Genomic DNA, 15,628 nt, shown 5'->3' on the forward strand with positions numbered 1-15,628 from the left:
ATTTATTTTATTTATTTGTTACATGCCCAGACCCTGGGGTATCACAGTGTGGTTACAGACAGCTTTGGCATTGGTCATACATTTATAAAGCGTACAGAGGTTATTAGCAAATAGAAAATAATACAGTGCATTCATGAACAAAAATTTACAAAATTCAGCCGGTGAGCTTATACTAACATAGCACTAACATAGCTTGGCAGATCGATATGCTAATATTGGTTAAATAACCAAGTTTTTAGCTATTTCTTAAAGCCAGGGAGAGAAGTCTCATTTTTGATATTGAGGGAGAGAGTGTTCCAGTGCTTAGGGGCTACAACAAGGAAGCTACTGACCCCCGCTCTGGTAGTTTTCTAATAATGGGACACTAATTGTAGATTGTCTTTGGATCTCAGTGTTCTGGTGGATTCTTTTTTCTGTAGGGCATTGTTGAGGTAGATTGGGGCTTTTTTGGCAAGACATGTGTGGGCGATGCAGAGTATTTTAAAGATAATTATAGCTTTGATGGGTAGCCAGTGAGCATCCTTCCTTGTTTTAGAGATGTGGTCAAACTTTGTTATCCCTAATGCTGCCCTTAAAACTTCATTTTGCAGGAGCTGCAACTTAGAGAGGTTGGAATTGGAGGTCCCGAGCAATAACACATTGCAGTAATCCAACTTAGATTATACCAAGGCCATGGCCAAGGTGAGGCAATTGGTGGGGGTCAGAAATTGTCGACTTAGAGCGATAAGTTTGGATGTATAAGCCGTGGAAGATGAGAGCGTGCTAATATGTTTGGACATAGTGAGATTGGCGCCTGGGTATACGCCTAATGTTTTTACTTGCTTCAGTACTGGGATCAGAGTACCGTCGATATTGATAGCAGAGTAGTCTGCGTGGAAGACAGCTATTTTAGATGGGGATCCCACAATGAGAAATTCTGTCTTCTCATCGTTAAGACAGAGACTATTTAATGCCATCCAATTTTGGATGATGGCATATATTTTATTAATGGTAACAGTGTCCTGGTCATAGTTACCTGAGATGGGTATGAGGACCTGGGTGTCAACAGCAAAATTGGTGTAGATGATACCCATATCGTCTAATGCCGATAAGAGGAGCTTTGTGTAGGCATTATATAGTGTAGGAGAAAGGCATGAGCCTTGGGGTACTCCGATAGGGACTGGGATGGGATCAGCAGCTTCTTTGCCTATGGCGACTCTAGAAGTGCGTTCTGCTACAAAGAATTTCACCCACATAGTGACATCATTAGAGAAGTTGAAATCCTTGGCAAGTGAGGTGCACAGTTTGTCATGGTCTACGAGGTCAAATGCACCAGAGAGGTATTTGTGGTATAATACAATTTTAATAACCTATTGACAACATGAACATCTCTGTTGAATCCCTAAAAAAACTAAAAGCATAAGGTATTTACTCTAACACCCATGTTATGTAGTTGCGAAGACAAAAAAGCATCTGATCTCTTGTGCAAACCCGTATAACCTTGGTTGGACTATGTAAAGATCAGAGCAATACTGTGTGCTTGGGTAGAGACCTTCACGCACTCATCTGCTAATAACTTTATTGGCTATAAGACATAACATAGCTACTCGCGCCGCACTACACAGCATTTGTATTGTCATCTGAGCAATCCCTCAGTAGCCTGCACCGGGCTGTATTGATGCACTAATTTCGTCACAGATCCACCGTCTCCTACCACGCCGCTGGTAACTGCATTCTGCTTGTGTGAACAATGTGAACCGATCGTTGCCACACTACACCAGTTACTATAAACATCCAGTACAAAGTATCGTCTTAAACCTTTTGGACAAATTACCTACAACATTTACAGCCTACCTTCCCTAGTGCCCGTCCCAACTAGACTCCCGGTACCGTTCTTACTACAACTTAAGTTGCCCCACCTAATGCTACTCTGGTCTACTGGACTAACCTGTCCTGCTTGCCTAGGGTAATCTAGCCATACCATATATATGCCTGCTTATGCCGGACTAGCCTATTTCTGCTCTATACATGCCCTGTCTATGTTAGACTAGCCTGGCTGTACTCACATAGACCTTGCCTATGCTGGACTAACTTGCTTGGACTCATATATGCGTGCCTATGTCGGACTAGCCTATTCTGTTCTATACTTGCCCTGGCTATGTTAGACTACCCTGTTTGTACTCACATAGACCCTGCCTATGCTGGACTAACTTGCTTGGACTCATACATGCCTACCTATGTCGGACTAGCCTATTCTGTTCTATACATGCTCTGCTTATGTTAGACTAGACTGCTTGGACTCACATAGACCCGGCCCATGCTGAAATCACCTGCTTAGTCTAATTTATGTATGCCTGTCGGACTAGCCTATTTCGTTTCATACATGTTATGATATTTATGTTGACTAGCCTGTACCTACTCTCAACTATGTGCCCCAGAAAGACACTGGCAATTTCTTTGCTGTGCTTTACCTTATCACTAATCTACCTAACCATGTCTCTATCTAAACATGTACCATGCCTTACCATGGACAGAAATACTAGACTCCGAGCTAGATTACCATGCCTCTACGAACCCAGAGCTCAGAGTTATAAGGTCCTCAACGCTCAACATAAAACAACCACCTTGCATCCAGAGTTAGCCCCCAGTCCAACCACAGCCTACAATAACACGAACGACCCTAAACCTAATCCTACATAACCCCAGAAAAGACACATTTCAACCACAGTATCTGGAGCCCTGATCAATGCCAGATCTATAGTGGCCCATGCCACAGAAATAGCTGACATCTTATCTTCCAATGACCTTGACCTCCTAGCTGTCACAGAGTCCTGGCTGCACGAAGTTGCAGGCCCAGAGCTCTCATTACCTATACCAGAAAACTACCAACTAATCAGAGTGGACAAACCTAGTGGCAGAGGAGGCGGGCTAGCCATCATAGCTAAAGCTAACCTTGCTCTAAGACCCCTAACTCTACCCCTTCTTAAATCATGTGAACTACTCACTGCCAAACTGCCTATCTCCAACTGTCACACCTTATCAATTTATCTAAGATATAGGCCACTAGGCCCCATCAGCACTTTCGAGGAGGACCTATCCAGCCTTTTTGCTAACAACATAAAAGACTCATCGCAACTATTAATACTAGGCGACTTCAACCTAGGATTTAACGACCCAGAGGACAAACAAGCCCAAACCATAGCAACCATGCTTGCGGAACATGGCCTAACTCAAAAAGTCCTTACTCCAACACATGACAAAGGAAGGACCCTTGACTGGGTTGCCACTTTGAACTTTCCTACCAATATCACCAAAATCACCCCTCAACAATGGATAGACCACCACCTAATTAATTTCTCTTCAACCCTATATAAACAGATTATCAAAGACAAAGTCATGGCACCCCGCCTCCATACCAGAGCTAGAAAAAATATCACAACGGACAATCTCCTGCCACTCCCCCTTCCCACTATCAATGCTCTCCCGAATAACCTGGACCCAGATCTCCTTGTGGAGACGTACAATAATACTATGACCAAGGCCCTGGACTCCACTGCCACTCTTAAGCTAAGCAAGAGCAAACAACAGACATCTCAATGCATGGTTCACCCCCCACGTCAATGAATTAAGACTACAAAAAAGGAAACTGGAATACCTATGGCGACACTCCCCGTCTGACGAAAATAAAATGCAACTTAAACACTTTTCTAACAACTATAAAAAAAGAAATTCTACGCACTAAAAAAGGTCTATTCAACGAAAGAATGGCCAATGCCAGCTCCAATACTAACGAACTGTTGGCAGTCCTTAGGGAATTGGAATCACTGATACCTCCCCCGGACAACACCCCCAAAGACAAACAATGGTGCACTAGTATCCAGAATACCCTAGCCAATAAAATAACAACACTCCAACTCAAAATTGCCACAAAAAAAGCCTCCCTGTCCCCTAATGAGACTCTACATATCAGCCCTACTAAAGTCACGCCACACCCTGCGCCCTTCAAATTTGCCAAAGTATCCATCCAGGACCTGAAAAAATTATCGCATCCTTAAAACCCTCCAACTGCAAGGGCGACAGTTGCCCTGCCCAACTAATTAAGGATGCTGCAAGGGATTTAGCCCCCTTTATCACTAAAGTAATCAATGCCTCCTTCTCCACCAACACCATCCCAAGCAAATTAAAAGTGTCATGGGTTTTATTTCTTCTCAAGAAACAAACTCTAGACCCCTCTATCCCTACTAATTAAAGGCCCATCACCACAGTACCCTTCCTTCTCAGGATAATAGACAGAGTGGCCTATCTACAAATCCAGCATTATCTTGAAACTAACCACCGATCTGGTTTTAGATCACAACATGGCACAGAGACGGCCTTAATAGAGCTCAAGACACAAATTGACGAGCTCAACGACAAAGGAAACACTGCCATTCTGCTCCTCCTTGACCTATCGGCAGCCTTTGACCTGGTGGTCCATGCAGTCCTGTGTGAACATTTGGCATCAGCGGCCCACTTTTCAAGTGAAGCTACAGCCTGGGTCCAGTCATTTCTAGACAACAGAACAATGAGAGTTTTCTCCACATCGGCATCTGCGGACCCTATTAAAACAGCATGCAGTGTGCCCCAAGGTTCTTGCGTCTCGCCAACCCTGTACAATATCTTTACCAAGCCCTTATTTGACAAATTGGACAGATTGGGTGTCACCTACACTAACCATGCAGACGACACCCAGATCCTCATTCCCCTTTCGGCCAATTCTGTCTTTGATACGGCATACAGCCTTGGTAAACAAAATATACCTTATCATTCCGGCATGGATGGCAACCCATGGCCTCTGCCTGAATGACGATAAAAAACAGAGATCCTGCTCCTCAGCTCTGCTGCCAACCTAAAAAAACTCAACCCTGGCTACTCCGCATTTAACATTGATGGCAACATAATTACAGTAGCTAAAGAAGTGAAAACGTTAGGCTTTTACTTCGACTCTACCTTAACAATGAAGAAACAGGTAAATTCTCTAGCATCTTTAACTGCCTATACCTGCAAACTTTTTAGAGCATGCTGAGCCTTCATAACACAGGCTAGCTGCATTATCCTAGCCAATTTCCTTGTACTCTCCAGATTAGATTATTGCAATGCCCTGTATTTAGGTGCCAGTAAATACATTAAGGACAAAATTCAGATATTGCAAAATAACGCCTTCAGAACGGCCTTGAACCTACCCACCAGAGAACATGTATCCAATATGAGAAGAGAACATCACTGGCTAAACATCAGAGACAGAATTTCACTCAAAACAGCCTCACCCACCTTACCTCGCGGAGAGAATAGTCAGAAGAATATTGACACGCCGCACCAGAGCTGCCAATTCCCACTGTCTTCAGATACCTAGATTTAGACTAAAAAAACAGGTGGAAGTAGCTTCCCCGTTAAGGGAGTCCAGTATTGGAGCGCACTCCCACTTGACCGTAGAAAAGATCAATCCTACTACAGCTTCAGACGTAACATTCTCAAATGGTTACATCCTAACGACCTCCTTGATTAACAATTGTACACTGGACGAGCTATCGTCTGAACCACTGTCACTTCTTGTATCTAGCCCTATGTATATATTTACATATGTATATGCTCCTTAGCTAGGCTCGCTGAATATGTATTGCCTGCATGTATGTATCTTTCCTAACTATGTAACTAAGCTTGAAGTAACCTTGTATGCTGTGGCGCCCAGTTACCTAAGGGTCCGGTGTGCATTACAAATCAATAAACAAACACACAAACAAACAACCACTGTATACTGGTGTCATAGAGAGTCAAGTCTGCTCAAAACATCTGTTTGGATATTCAAGGTACCTGCAATGTGAGTTAACAGGAAGAATGCCATGTCAGTAATGTCCAATCCCAAATGGACACCTTTGGCTAGAAAAGACACTGAGAGTGGGTTCTGCCTTATTGCCTGATGTAATATATCGCAGTGGTATTAGCAATATGAATCATAATGAGTTTAGAGCAAACCTTGTAAGACTTGAAAGCCAACAGAAGTACAAAATGTAAGTTGTGTCACATATGTGAATGGACCCATTGACCCTAAACAGAGAAGGTTCTCAAGGTGCCCACACCAAAACTTGAAAGGTTCTGTCATTTTGAGCAAAATTGTGGGGGGGGGGGGTGTAATGGCAATCTTAGAGGAGGTTTCTGTAAATCAGACTATCACTAAAAATATGTTAGAAGATACTGATGAATGAAAATGAGGTCAGACTATTAACATAGGACTTGGTCCAAATGCGCTGCCAAGTAAAGTTCAAATAAGCTAATCTGATGTCTGCAGAACCAGGCCTATAAAATAATCTACATGCTAGAATCTATGGGTTGGAGAGGAAGAATGTCACCATCTTCTAATTAGCAGGAAGAGAGAAAGCTTGTGCAGGAATGGAGTCTGGGGTCGAGCATATGATCTTGATTCTCTAGGTGGGTTACCATGACTACTTCTGGAGTCCGAAAAGAGTATGGCATTGTGAGTGAGCTTTTACCAAATAATCACCCAAGTGCAATCAGCTTTTGAAGCCTCAGAAAGGCTGTAACTAGTTCAAGGCCTTAGGTGAAGAACTATGGTATGCTCCATCACACCCACTCTGCTCCTGCACTCAATCTACGTCCCCTGTCCACCCTGCGCCTCTTCTAACTTCGGCTCTCTGGCGTTGTGGCAGAAGACAATGCAATGTATGACCAGTGCTCACCACTGAAGACATTCAAATTCATGGGTAATTTGGCACCATTTGTGTTACTGTTAAATCATCTTCCTCTTTCAAACTTTGAGTACTCTCCCAAGGAAGGAACACTGAGAGATGCACAGTTCACTGGGTAGGGTGAGGGGTCAGAAATGAGGCGGATAACTTTTGGATGATTTCTCAAAATATGCCTTTATTAAAGTAAACATTTCAATAAACGTCTCACTAACGAGGATGTCCCTGTCTATAATGTACTAAAGGAAACACTCTAACAAAGGATATCTGGCCCTCACACGTATACATAAAATACACAAGAAAATATATGTCCATTCACAACAACATCAACAAGTGCATTTATAATGTTTTCATAGTCTTTTTTTATAACCTGGGGGAACTCCCTTTCCTCAGGTTTTAGGTTAGATTCAGTTTGAATGTTCAACAAAAAGAAAAAAGGAAATCCGGGTTTGCAACATAGTTCCAACACATTTCTTGACTCCTTCCCTTTGTCAAAAGAAAGTTCTGTTAAATCAATATTGAACCAAAAGAACAGTTCTGCTTCTTATTCATCTTTGAAGAATAATGTCCACTTCATCAAATAGCACCAATGATATTCTTGGTGAAGGTGCTTTGCCACATTACATAAATGTAACTCCTTGTCATATTCAAAGGAACACAGCTTCTGGCAAGGGTTAAAGAAACAAAACTTATTGGGCCTCATTACGACCCAGGCGGTAAGTTACCGCCTGGGTCGTACCCTTACCACCATGGCGTAAACTATGTTTACGCCATGGTGGTTGGCGGATTTACCGCCCCATTCCAAGGTGAGTGGGGCGGTAAATCCACATTTCCCATTTTACCCTTCCCCATTCCCATTTTTGCCCCATAGGGCATAATGGGAATGGGGAAAGGCGCTAATTACGGCACCGTAAATTACGGTGCCGTAATTATCGCCAAGGTCCCTTTGCGGCATGGATTTTAACGGCTGCAAAAAGCAGCCGTTAAAAGCCATCCCGCAAAGGGAACCTTGTAATCAGGCGTTAAGGGTCGGCGCCGTTTACGGCGCCGTAAACCCCTTAACGCCTGAGTCGGAATGAGGGCCATTGTCAAGAAATAAAGAAACTCAGCTTCTTCTAAGCTCTCTTCTTTATAGCATCATAAATCACAGTGTATGACTTTGTCAGGATGACTTCTTAGTACTTCTGCTTCCACCTGGTTAACTCTCACCCAAGGTTCACTTTGACAAAGAGTCACCATGCAGGTCCACTCACCTGCCTGATAGTGCTCCACACTCAACAGAGCTTCTGAAGTCTTAAATCTACTGACAACCATATGTTTCACCACAGCTTCAGCAGTTTGAAATTTCGTGACTTTTGAAAAAGACAAGATTCACATTTAACATGCCTCAACACCTTCATGGAGGCAAAGCAATCTTCTTCTGAAGATTCACCTTGCAAAAGGGCAGCCTCTTTGCCTCTTTTGTCTCTCTGCCACACCAACAACCAAAGATGTGTTTAAGGACGTGTTTCTACCTTTCCTCCTTTTGGTTTTGGCAATGTGTGTTTGTATACAAGCTTTTAGGGAACAATTATAATCAACAAGCTTCAACCTTTTACAATTTTGCATTCACCCCTTCTCTTCCTGCCAACCAGAGCAGCTTCATTGTTTGCATCGTTATTAGTCTCTTTTGGCTTTGAACAATGCTTGTACAATTCATTAGGCTTTGGCAATGCTTGCACCACTCTTGGCTTGGGATAATGATTGTGCCACTCTGGACTCTGGGCAATGCTTGTTCACTGCAACTCACAATTTAAAGTTCAGTCACTTTGGTACCATGCTACAATATTCTGCTTTATAAATTATCCTTCTTGTCATTCTTCACTTTCAGGATGGTTTTTAAGCACAAGCAATTAGTATTTCAGCCTCTTTCAATAGTTTAAAATTCAACTAAAACCATTCTGGCATTTTCACTTCTACGCGAGTGCTACTTCAGTCATCTTCACTGTCCAACTGTCAAGTTTGCCTCGTTTTTATCATGCGAGTGCTACTCTTGTTGCATTGCATTGTCCGACAATTAACGGTCGGGTTTACAAGGCTTTCACTCACCCGCAAGCAATTTTCCTTGGCTACAGTTGCCTGCCTTTGTTAACACAAGCAACACTCAGTAACATTCACCAGCTTCTGTCTTCACTCCCTTCACGTTCTGCAGGCCTTTCACTTCTGCTGGCTTCTTTGAACATACACTTTACCTCTGTGAAGGTGTCATTCCCGCCACACAGTCACAGAGCTCATCTCGCTCCTGGGACCCTCGACTGCACACCAACTTCCAGCCACGGCCTCTGGCACGCTTCCTGCTGTGCAATCTCTGCAATCAGGTTCACATGGGGAAAAGCAGTCATCTTTCACGCTTTCCGCTGCTCAACCTCTGCACTTCAGATTCAGGGGCAAAAGGACCCTCTCAGGACCAGCAGCTGAAATCTGCTTCACAGTGGTCTGGACGCCCTCTCTTTCCACCAACTGCTGCTTGGACAGCCAGCAATGTGCTTTCTTTCTATCACTGCTACCGCTGCCACTATTCCAGCTCCACCTCCATCGAATGGCCTGCACCTGAGGGGGCCATTTAAGCCTCTCTGCCTCCCTCAGGTGTGGGTCATTATGTTTAACAAGCCGATCAATCCTGCAACATTGCTCTTGAGCCCTCTTCCTCGTCCCAATACTTTGGGGATTATGGGACTTGTAGTCCCCAAAACCAAAATTAGGCTTTTTTGTCAGCTTTCTATCTTTAAATGCCAGTTTACTAATCCTAAATGTATTTAAGGAAAATCACAAGATTTCATTTGAATAGGTGAAAGCAGTTCGTTTTAGCCATTGTTTATATATTCCCTTTCACTGTACCTTTGGGAGTTAGGAGGGTGTTTAACTTTGGAAATCTCAAACAGCTTTCCTTTCTTAGGCTGGTTAGGGAGTTCATCTTACTTTTACCCACATCAAAAGGTTCAAGGTATGCCTTGGTACCGGAAAAGTTTCTTCCCTTTTAAAGACAAATACTGTGTCTCACCCCACGGGATGGTCTCGCCACCCTGGGCCTTGTCTCCTCACAGTTGATCCTTCTGCAGAACACCACACCCAAGGTAAGCATCAGGAAGCATCAACCTTTCACTGGCCACCTGGGACAAGACTTCTAGGAGGGGTTTAATGAGGGATACACAGGATTCATCACAGGAGACAGTGACACTTCGTTTGAGTCACCTGCATATGTTTGGGCTTTTGGATGAAATGGAGTTTATTTTAAAAGGGAAAAATGCTTTTGCTAATTTGAAGGAAAATGATTTTCTGTCAGTGGAAACCTTTCCATAAATGTGACAGTTTCTTACTTTTGAAGAACTTAATTGCTGGAAGTCAATCACATTGTCTTGTGCTACCCATTTAAACCCATTGGCCTTAAGCTTACTAAGTGTTCTCATCAAGAGGCTCACTTTCTTCATGAAGGTGGCCATTTGTATGAGGTGTTTGAAAGTTTGTGCTTGGTGGTGTGAGTTTCCTGCAACAATGAAATTCGTCCCACAAACAAGATCTTGATGTTGCTGACTTGCCTTACAGAGAGGCCACAGATCTAGTATAATTTCTTGCAATGGATCTTTGACTATCTGGCGAGATGAGGATATCTTGCCTTTTGAAGATGTCTATTTGTAGTTACATATATAGATAAGGCAGACTCAAAGTAGGTTCCTGCCATATCTGCTTGACCTTTTTGTCCAAGCTCAGGGCAAAGTTAAGAGAGTATTGTGAGAAACCTGAAGGTGTCTCACGAAAAAATCCCCGGGGGTCTATCATCCAGGTGGGCAGGACACAGCCATCACTATTGGATCCAGTTCCTGGGGGTGGACCGGTGAGGATCACATGTATGGGTGGTCCTCAGGGAGTGGAAGTGGGACGCCGATGGGTTAGATGCAGTATCACCCTTATTATAACACCTTTTCCCCATCCTACCCTGTAAAATATTCAAATATTCTACCCCCCACCCCTTTCCAACTCCAACACTTTTGCACAGGACGAAAGACAATGGACAAACATCAGAGCGGTTTACCTGACGTGTCCCAACACAAGGGTCAGGCAAAGTCAGTCAATTGACCAGAATCATACACACCTAATGGCCCTTTCCCTACCCCACAGAGATAAAAGGTGCAGCATGAGAGCACCATACAAGCAAGGCAGATCGCACGATGGGACAGCTATCCAGGCATGGAAGTTCAAGAGGGGGAGAAAGACGGCGCGAACCGAGAGGATGACAAGGAGAAAAGCGACCTTGCTCTTTCTGACCCAGGACTGTGAAACCTCTGTGGAAGGAATTGTAAGACTGTGAAAAATAGCTCAAGTGTGCTGCAGCAGGTGTCAACAGTACCTGGAGCGTGCCTACGCTGATAAGCAGGACAGAGGGAGACGCCTGCTACCGTGGTACCAGCCTTCACTCCCGATAAGAAGAAACCCAAGCGGTTAATCACAGCCGGTGAGTCGAGGGGAGAACCAAGAAGGAAACCAAACTGTGTTGAACAAAAGTAGCAAACAGCAGATTTCAGAATGTACAAAAAACTGTTGATGAAAAGGGGAAAGCCAGCTGCAGATGAGCCAGGCACCACGTGGGTGCTCACTCGCAAAACTCTGGGCGATTACCCGATTGTTGAAACTACTATTACCAGAAGGCCTTGAGAAAGGCGAGAAGAGGGTCAAAGTGGTCATACAGGTCTAGTAAAATCCTCTGTATAGTCGAAACTCTTTGACCGGCAGATGATCGTGAAGAAGGGAAGTGAATCCCACATCATAAGAAAGTAGAAGGAACTGTGAGATGGGTACGAGTGAACCCGAAGGAGGGATGCCGATGAAAACAAGCGAAGTCTGAAGTCCCAAAGGAACAGTGTGTTGACAAGAGTGAACCCGGCAGAGGGTGGTCCACATTGAACTGTTTAAAAGAGATTAAGATTTGAGACTATAAGCAGAGGAGATTGTGCTGAAAGCCATATTGAACCTGACCGAGGAAGGCAAACAGTTGAGTAGGATCTGCACCCGGAAGAGGGAGATCCAGGGGTGAGAAACTCAAACCCAACAACACGTGAGTGCAACCGAGAAATTGTTTTTGAATACAAGCCAAACTGAACCCAACCGAGGGAGACGGATATTCGAGAGGGGTCTGAGGGCCAGAAGAGGGGGACCCATGGGTGAAGAATCAACACCTCAAGTGCAACACAAAAGGAACTTTTTGTTTGTTGATTTTGAAACTATGAGGCCATCAGAAGCAGGAAATCTAACCTCTGAAAGTCCTGATATCGTTAGGAACTATTTTGGGATCTGAGCCTGGAAGAGGGGGAATCCCGGGGTGAAAAGTCATCACCCAATATACATAGTGAGAGGAACATTTGTTGTTACTTTGAATACATCAGGCCCTCGAAGGCAAGAGACTTTTTTTCAGGGCAGGAGACTTGGCCATCCATGGTCCTGATAGTTGAGAACAGAACTGTCATCTCGTGCTGCGAAAGCTCAAGCGTGTGCTGTGTTCCAGAGTCCCGCCTTGTCCCATGCTCAAACCATGGGGAAGGGAGACCACGATAACCACATCCTGACATATTATTGGTGAATACTTCTTTATTTCTTATGAGCCCTATCCCACACTCTTTTGTATTTAGCGTAAGGATTGGCAATAGGTTTTTCTTAGTATAGGCCTTTTTATTTGACAAGACGCCAGTAGGACTGCCTTATTTTGATTTGTTGGTCGTAGCTTGTTCCTATCTTAGATTTAGGCTTAGATTAGGTGTTTTTCCACTCTACCTATACAGTTTAATAAAAACCCTTGAACTGTGATCACTTGTGTCTGTCTATTCTTGATACCATGCAATCCTTACAGTATTGACAGTGGGGCTGAGAATTTTTACTGGCCTGAATTTACTTGTATAATGTCTGACCTCAATGCAGGAAAGTGTAGGGCCCTTAGGTGGCTGTCTCATTTGTTTTTGGGAAATGGGAGCTGACACTGGCCTCCCAGGCCGAGTGCTCACCTTTCACATTTCACTCTTTATTTATAGTCAGGTGTGGTATGGCAAATTGTATCCCTTCTCAATTGCATAACCAAGAGATGATTCTTGAGGACCTGCAAGGGATAGTTGCACAGAGCACACAAGCACGTATAGACCTTGTCCGAGTAGCTATGTGCGTCTGTGACTGGAAACCATTTTTCGCTCAATACCCATGGCTTGAACCCAGAGTGTTGCAACAAAGGCTGTTCGAGAAAGAAGGTGAACTTCAAGGAGCAAGTATAAAAAAATAATAGCTAGAAAAAAAAGACTGGTATGTTTTCTTGCTGTGGCTCTTCAAGGACCTTGATTGTGTGCATGCCTTGCCTTTAAATGAGGCTACCATATGCCAGCTAACTAGCTCATGTTTGCACAGGTTAAAGAGTTATAACAGTTTTAACCAGAAGTACTATGCAATACAAGAGAGAGTATTGTGCTTCTTTCGAGAATCGGAGACACTGCTGTGGCATTTTACTTTTTTGCATGTAGACGCTCACCACGGTTTCTACGGCTGGTCTTGGGCTCTCCCTTTACATTTCTCTGGTTATTCCTACTTTAACATACTCATTCAGAACGATTTCTGTGTGCATAACATATGTAATTGTGTAATTTATTGCATACAAGTACGCATAAAGTGCAACTATTTAATTAATTCAGGGAATGCAAGCATAATGTATTACTTTTTCTAGAATAAGACCATCAAGCTAGCCTAATATTTTTTTAAATATAAGCTTTTTGAATTGCCCCAATGATTGCAGAATATACTCAATGGCGATGGTATAGTGATTCTATAGCTCTTCTGTCACAGCCCGCCTGCCTTGTCTAAATAGTTTGCAATTCACATAAATATGCACAGAATATGTGATCTGGTATTCAAATAATACAATAAAAATGTCAGAGAAGAAAAATTAAAGCTCATACCCAACAGTGCTTGCTTATCCTTCAATTCTTGCTCTGTCAAACATCTGCATGATCGAAGGACAATCACCCCTCCAAGAACACCATCTTCACTTGCTAGAAAAGGCGAACCTGCACATAATGTAAAAACAAAATGGGATTTGCCACTTCTTGGTTAGTTCTTATGCACTGAAAATCCCCCACTCCTCCTCAAAAGTTACCCTAACAATGGACTATAACAACTGAACAAGCGCGAGCATCCCAGAATATCACATTCTAGGCTTCATAATTTTTATAAATAATTACTTAAATTGCTTTCTTTTCTTTCAAGCTGCCCAAAACAGCTCTAATTTTCCTTTTTGCGACACTGTTTTTACACACTAACACTATAGTTGGGGAAAAGGGAGAAAAAAACACAAAGAAGGCTTAGAAAGCTAAACATTTGAAAAACCAGTTGGTGTAGATCAATGAACATGTTGTTACAATTGTCAAAATAATTCAAAAGTGTTAAAAAAACAACATAATACAAAATCAATATATCACTATTATGCTACTTCCCCATTTTTTTTATATAGTCCAAAAATTGATATTTGGGACCAAGAAGTATGCCAAGACCAGGTGCACACATTTCAACATTTCTATTGTTGACTGTGGGCCAACTTAAATATAAAATCAGGATCTTCCCCAACAAACTAAAACATAGGAGGGCCTTCTTCCCCAATGTCTCTTGCAACAGCTTTCTTAATCTCAGGGGAGTGGTCAGGCTTTCGAATATCAGCCATCACTTCTCCCTAACGATACATGCTCCATGAAGTAGCAAGCCCTTCTTCTCTTTTGAGCCTTAGTGTAGCCTTTTCGGGGGTCCGTACAACAAGATTAAGCTAGTCGATGTTCTGCAAGTCAGGGCTCTCTTACAGATTGTGTTGTAGACAACTAGGGGTGAGACAGAAATACCTACTAGCCTTCCTTCCTCTCTAAATTACCACTAGGCTCCCTGAGCCGCTATGAAACTTCCTCCCACCTGTTAGACCTGCCGAGGGCACTTCCTGGCCCTCTGGAGCCTCCTATCTTAAACTGAATAACTTGCCTCTGGCTTTTCGACGCTCTTTTCAATACCTTATTAAAGTTCTTATATCTTTTCTCTAGTGTTTCTTGTTTCTCTTCCATTCCTCGTCAACCCCTGGCTAATCTTCACTTTCCTCGCCTGATGATGTATCATCCTGAGTCTCCTCATTCTCGTCTACCTCCTGCTGTCTCCTTACTACCACCTTAGCCTGTTCCCAGCGTCTCCTACTTTTTTCTTGATCTTACAGCCGTCCTCCACATCTAGTCTAAACACCTTCTCAACCGTATTCTTCTTTTCACCTATAACTTCCGCTCCCTTAGTTACTGGTCTTACTTCCTGCATCCAGCCTTCTAATTTTACTCCTGTCTTCAATTCCACTCCAGGTTTTATTTCTTCCCTCTTTACCTCTGCTCTTGACTCCTCCTACTACTCCACTCCTGGTTTAACCTCTGCCCTCCTTTCTCTACTACCCCCTTCCACTGCATCTTGGTTTTACTTCCTCCTTCCTTGCTCACCCCTTTAACGCGTCATTTTCTTGGCTTCTGTAGGTATCACCTCTTCCTCTCTCCTGTCATCTCGCCAGCTCTCCCCTTTAACAGGCTCCTGTTTCCAGCCTTATCCAAATTCTCTGCAGCACCTCTCCTTTACAGAGGGCGCCCTTCTCCAACCTTCTCCAAACAAGAGCCAGCTGCTCCTATCAGCCACCACACTGGACTGGGCTGTCTGCCGTAGATATTATCATGCCCCCTCACACTGACTGGAACTAGGACTGATGGCCTGCAGCTGTGAGCCTAAAGGATGTGAGGGTTGGTTGGGATTTGCTAGGCTCTCTCACTTCCCAATGGTCAGAATGAGGCTGACGTGGCTGGGCTAAACCTATAAGTGCCCTGGTGTCCTTTTTG

General features: G+C 43.5%; 1 protein-coding gene across 1 annotated transcript in view; it reads right to left on the reverse strand.

Annotated features, from left to right (window-relative positions):
• The window catches only part of TASP1 (taspase 1), a 2,293,647-nt gene that overhangs the window by 285,578 nt on the left and 1,992,441 nt on the right, over positions 1 to 15,628 (reverse strand). The window contains exon 12 of the mRNA XM_069608337.1: positions 13,685 to 13,792. Coding sequence (XP_069464438.1) covers positions 13,685 to 13,792 — 108 coding nt within the window. The remainder of the gene's footprint in view (positions 1 to 13,684; positions 13,793 to 15,628) is intronic.

This window comes from Ambystoma mexicanum, chromosome 4q (assembly GCF_040938575.1).
Source record: "Ambystoma mexicanum isolate Mex_15411 chromosome 4q, UKY_AmexF1_1, whole genome shotgun sequence".
In the NCBI taxonomy this organism is placed as follows: Eukaryota; Metazoa; Chordata; class Amphibia; order Caudata; family Ambystomatidae; genus Ambystoma; species Ambystoma mexicanum.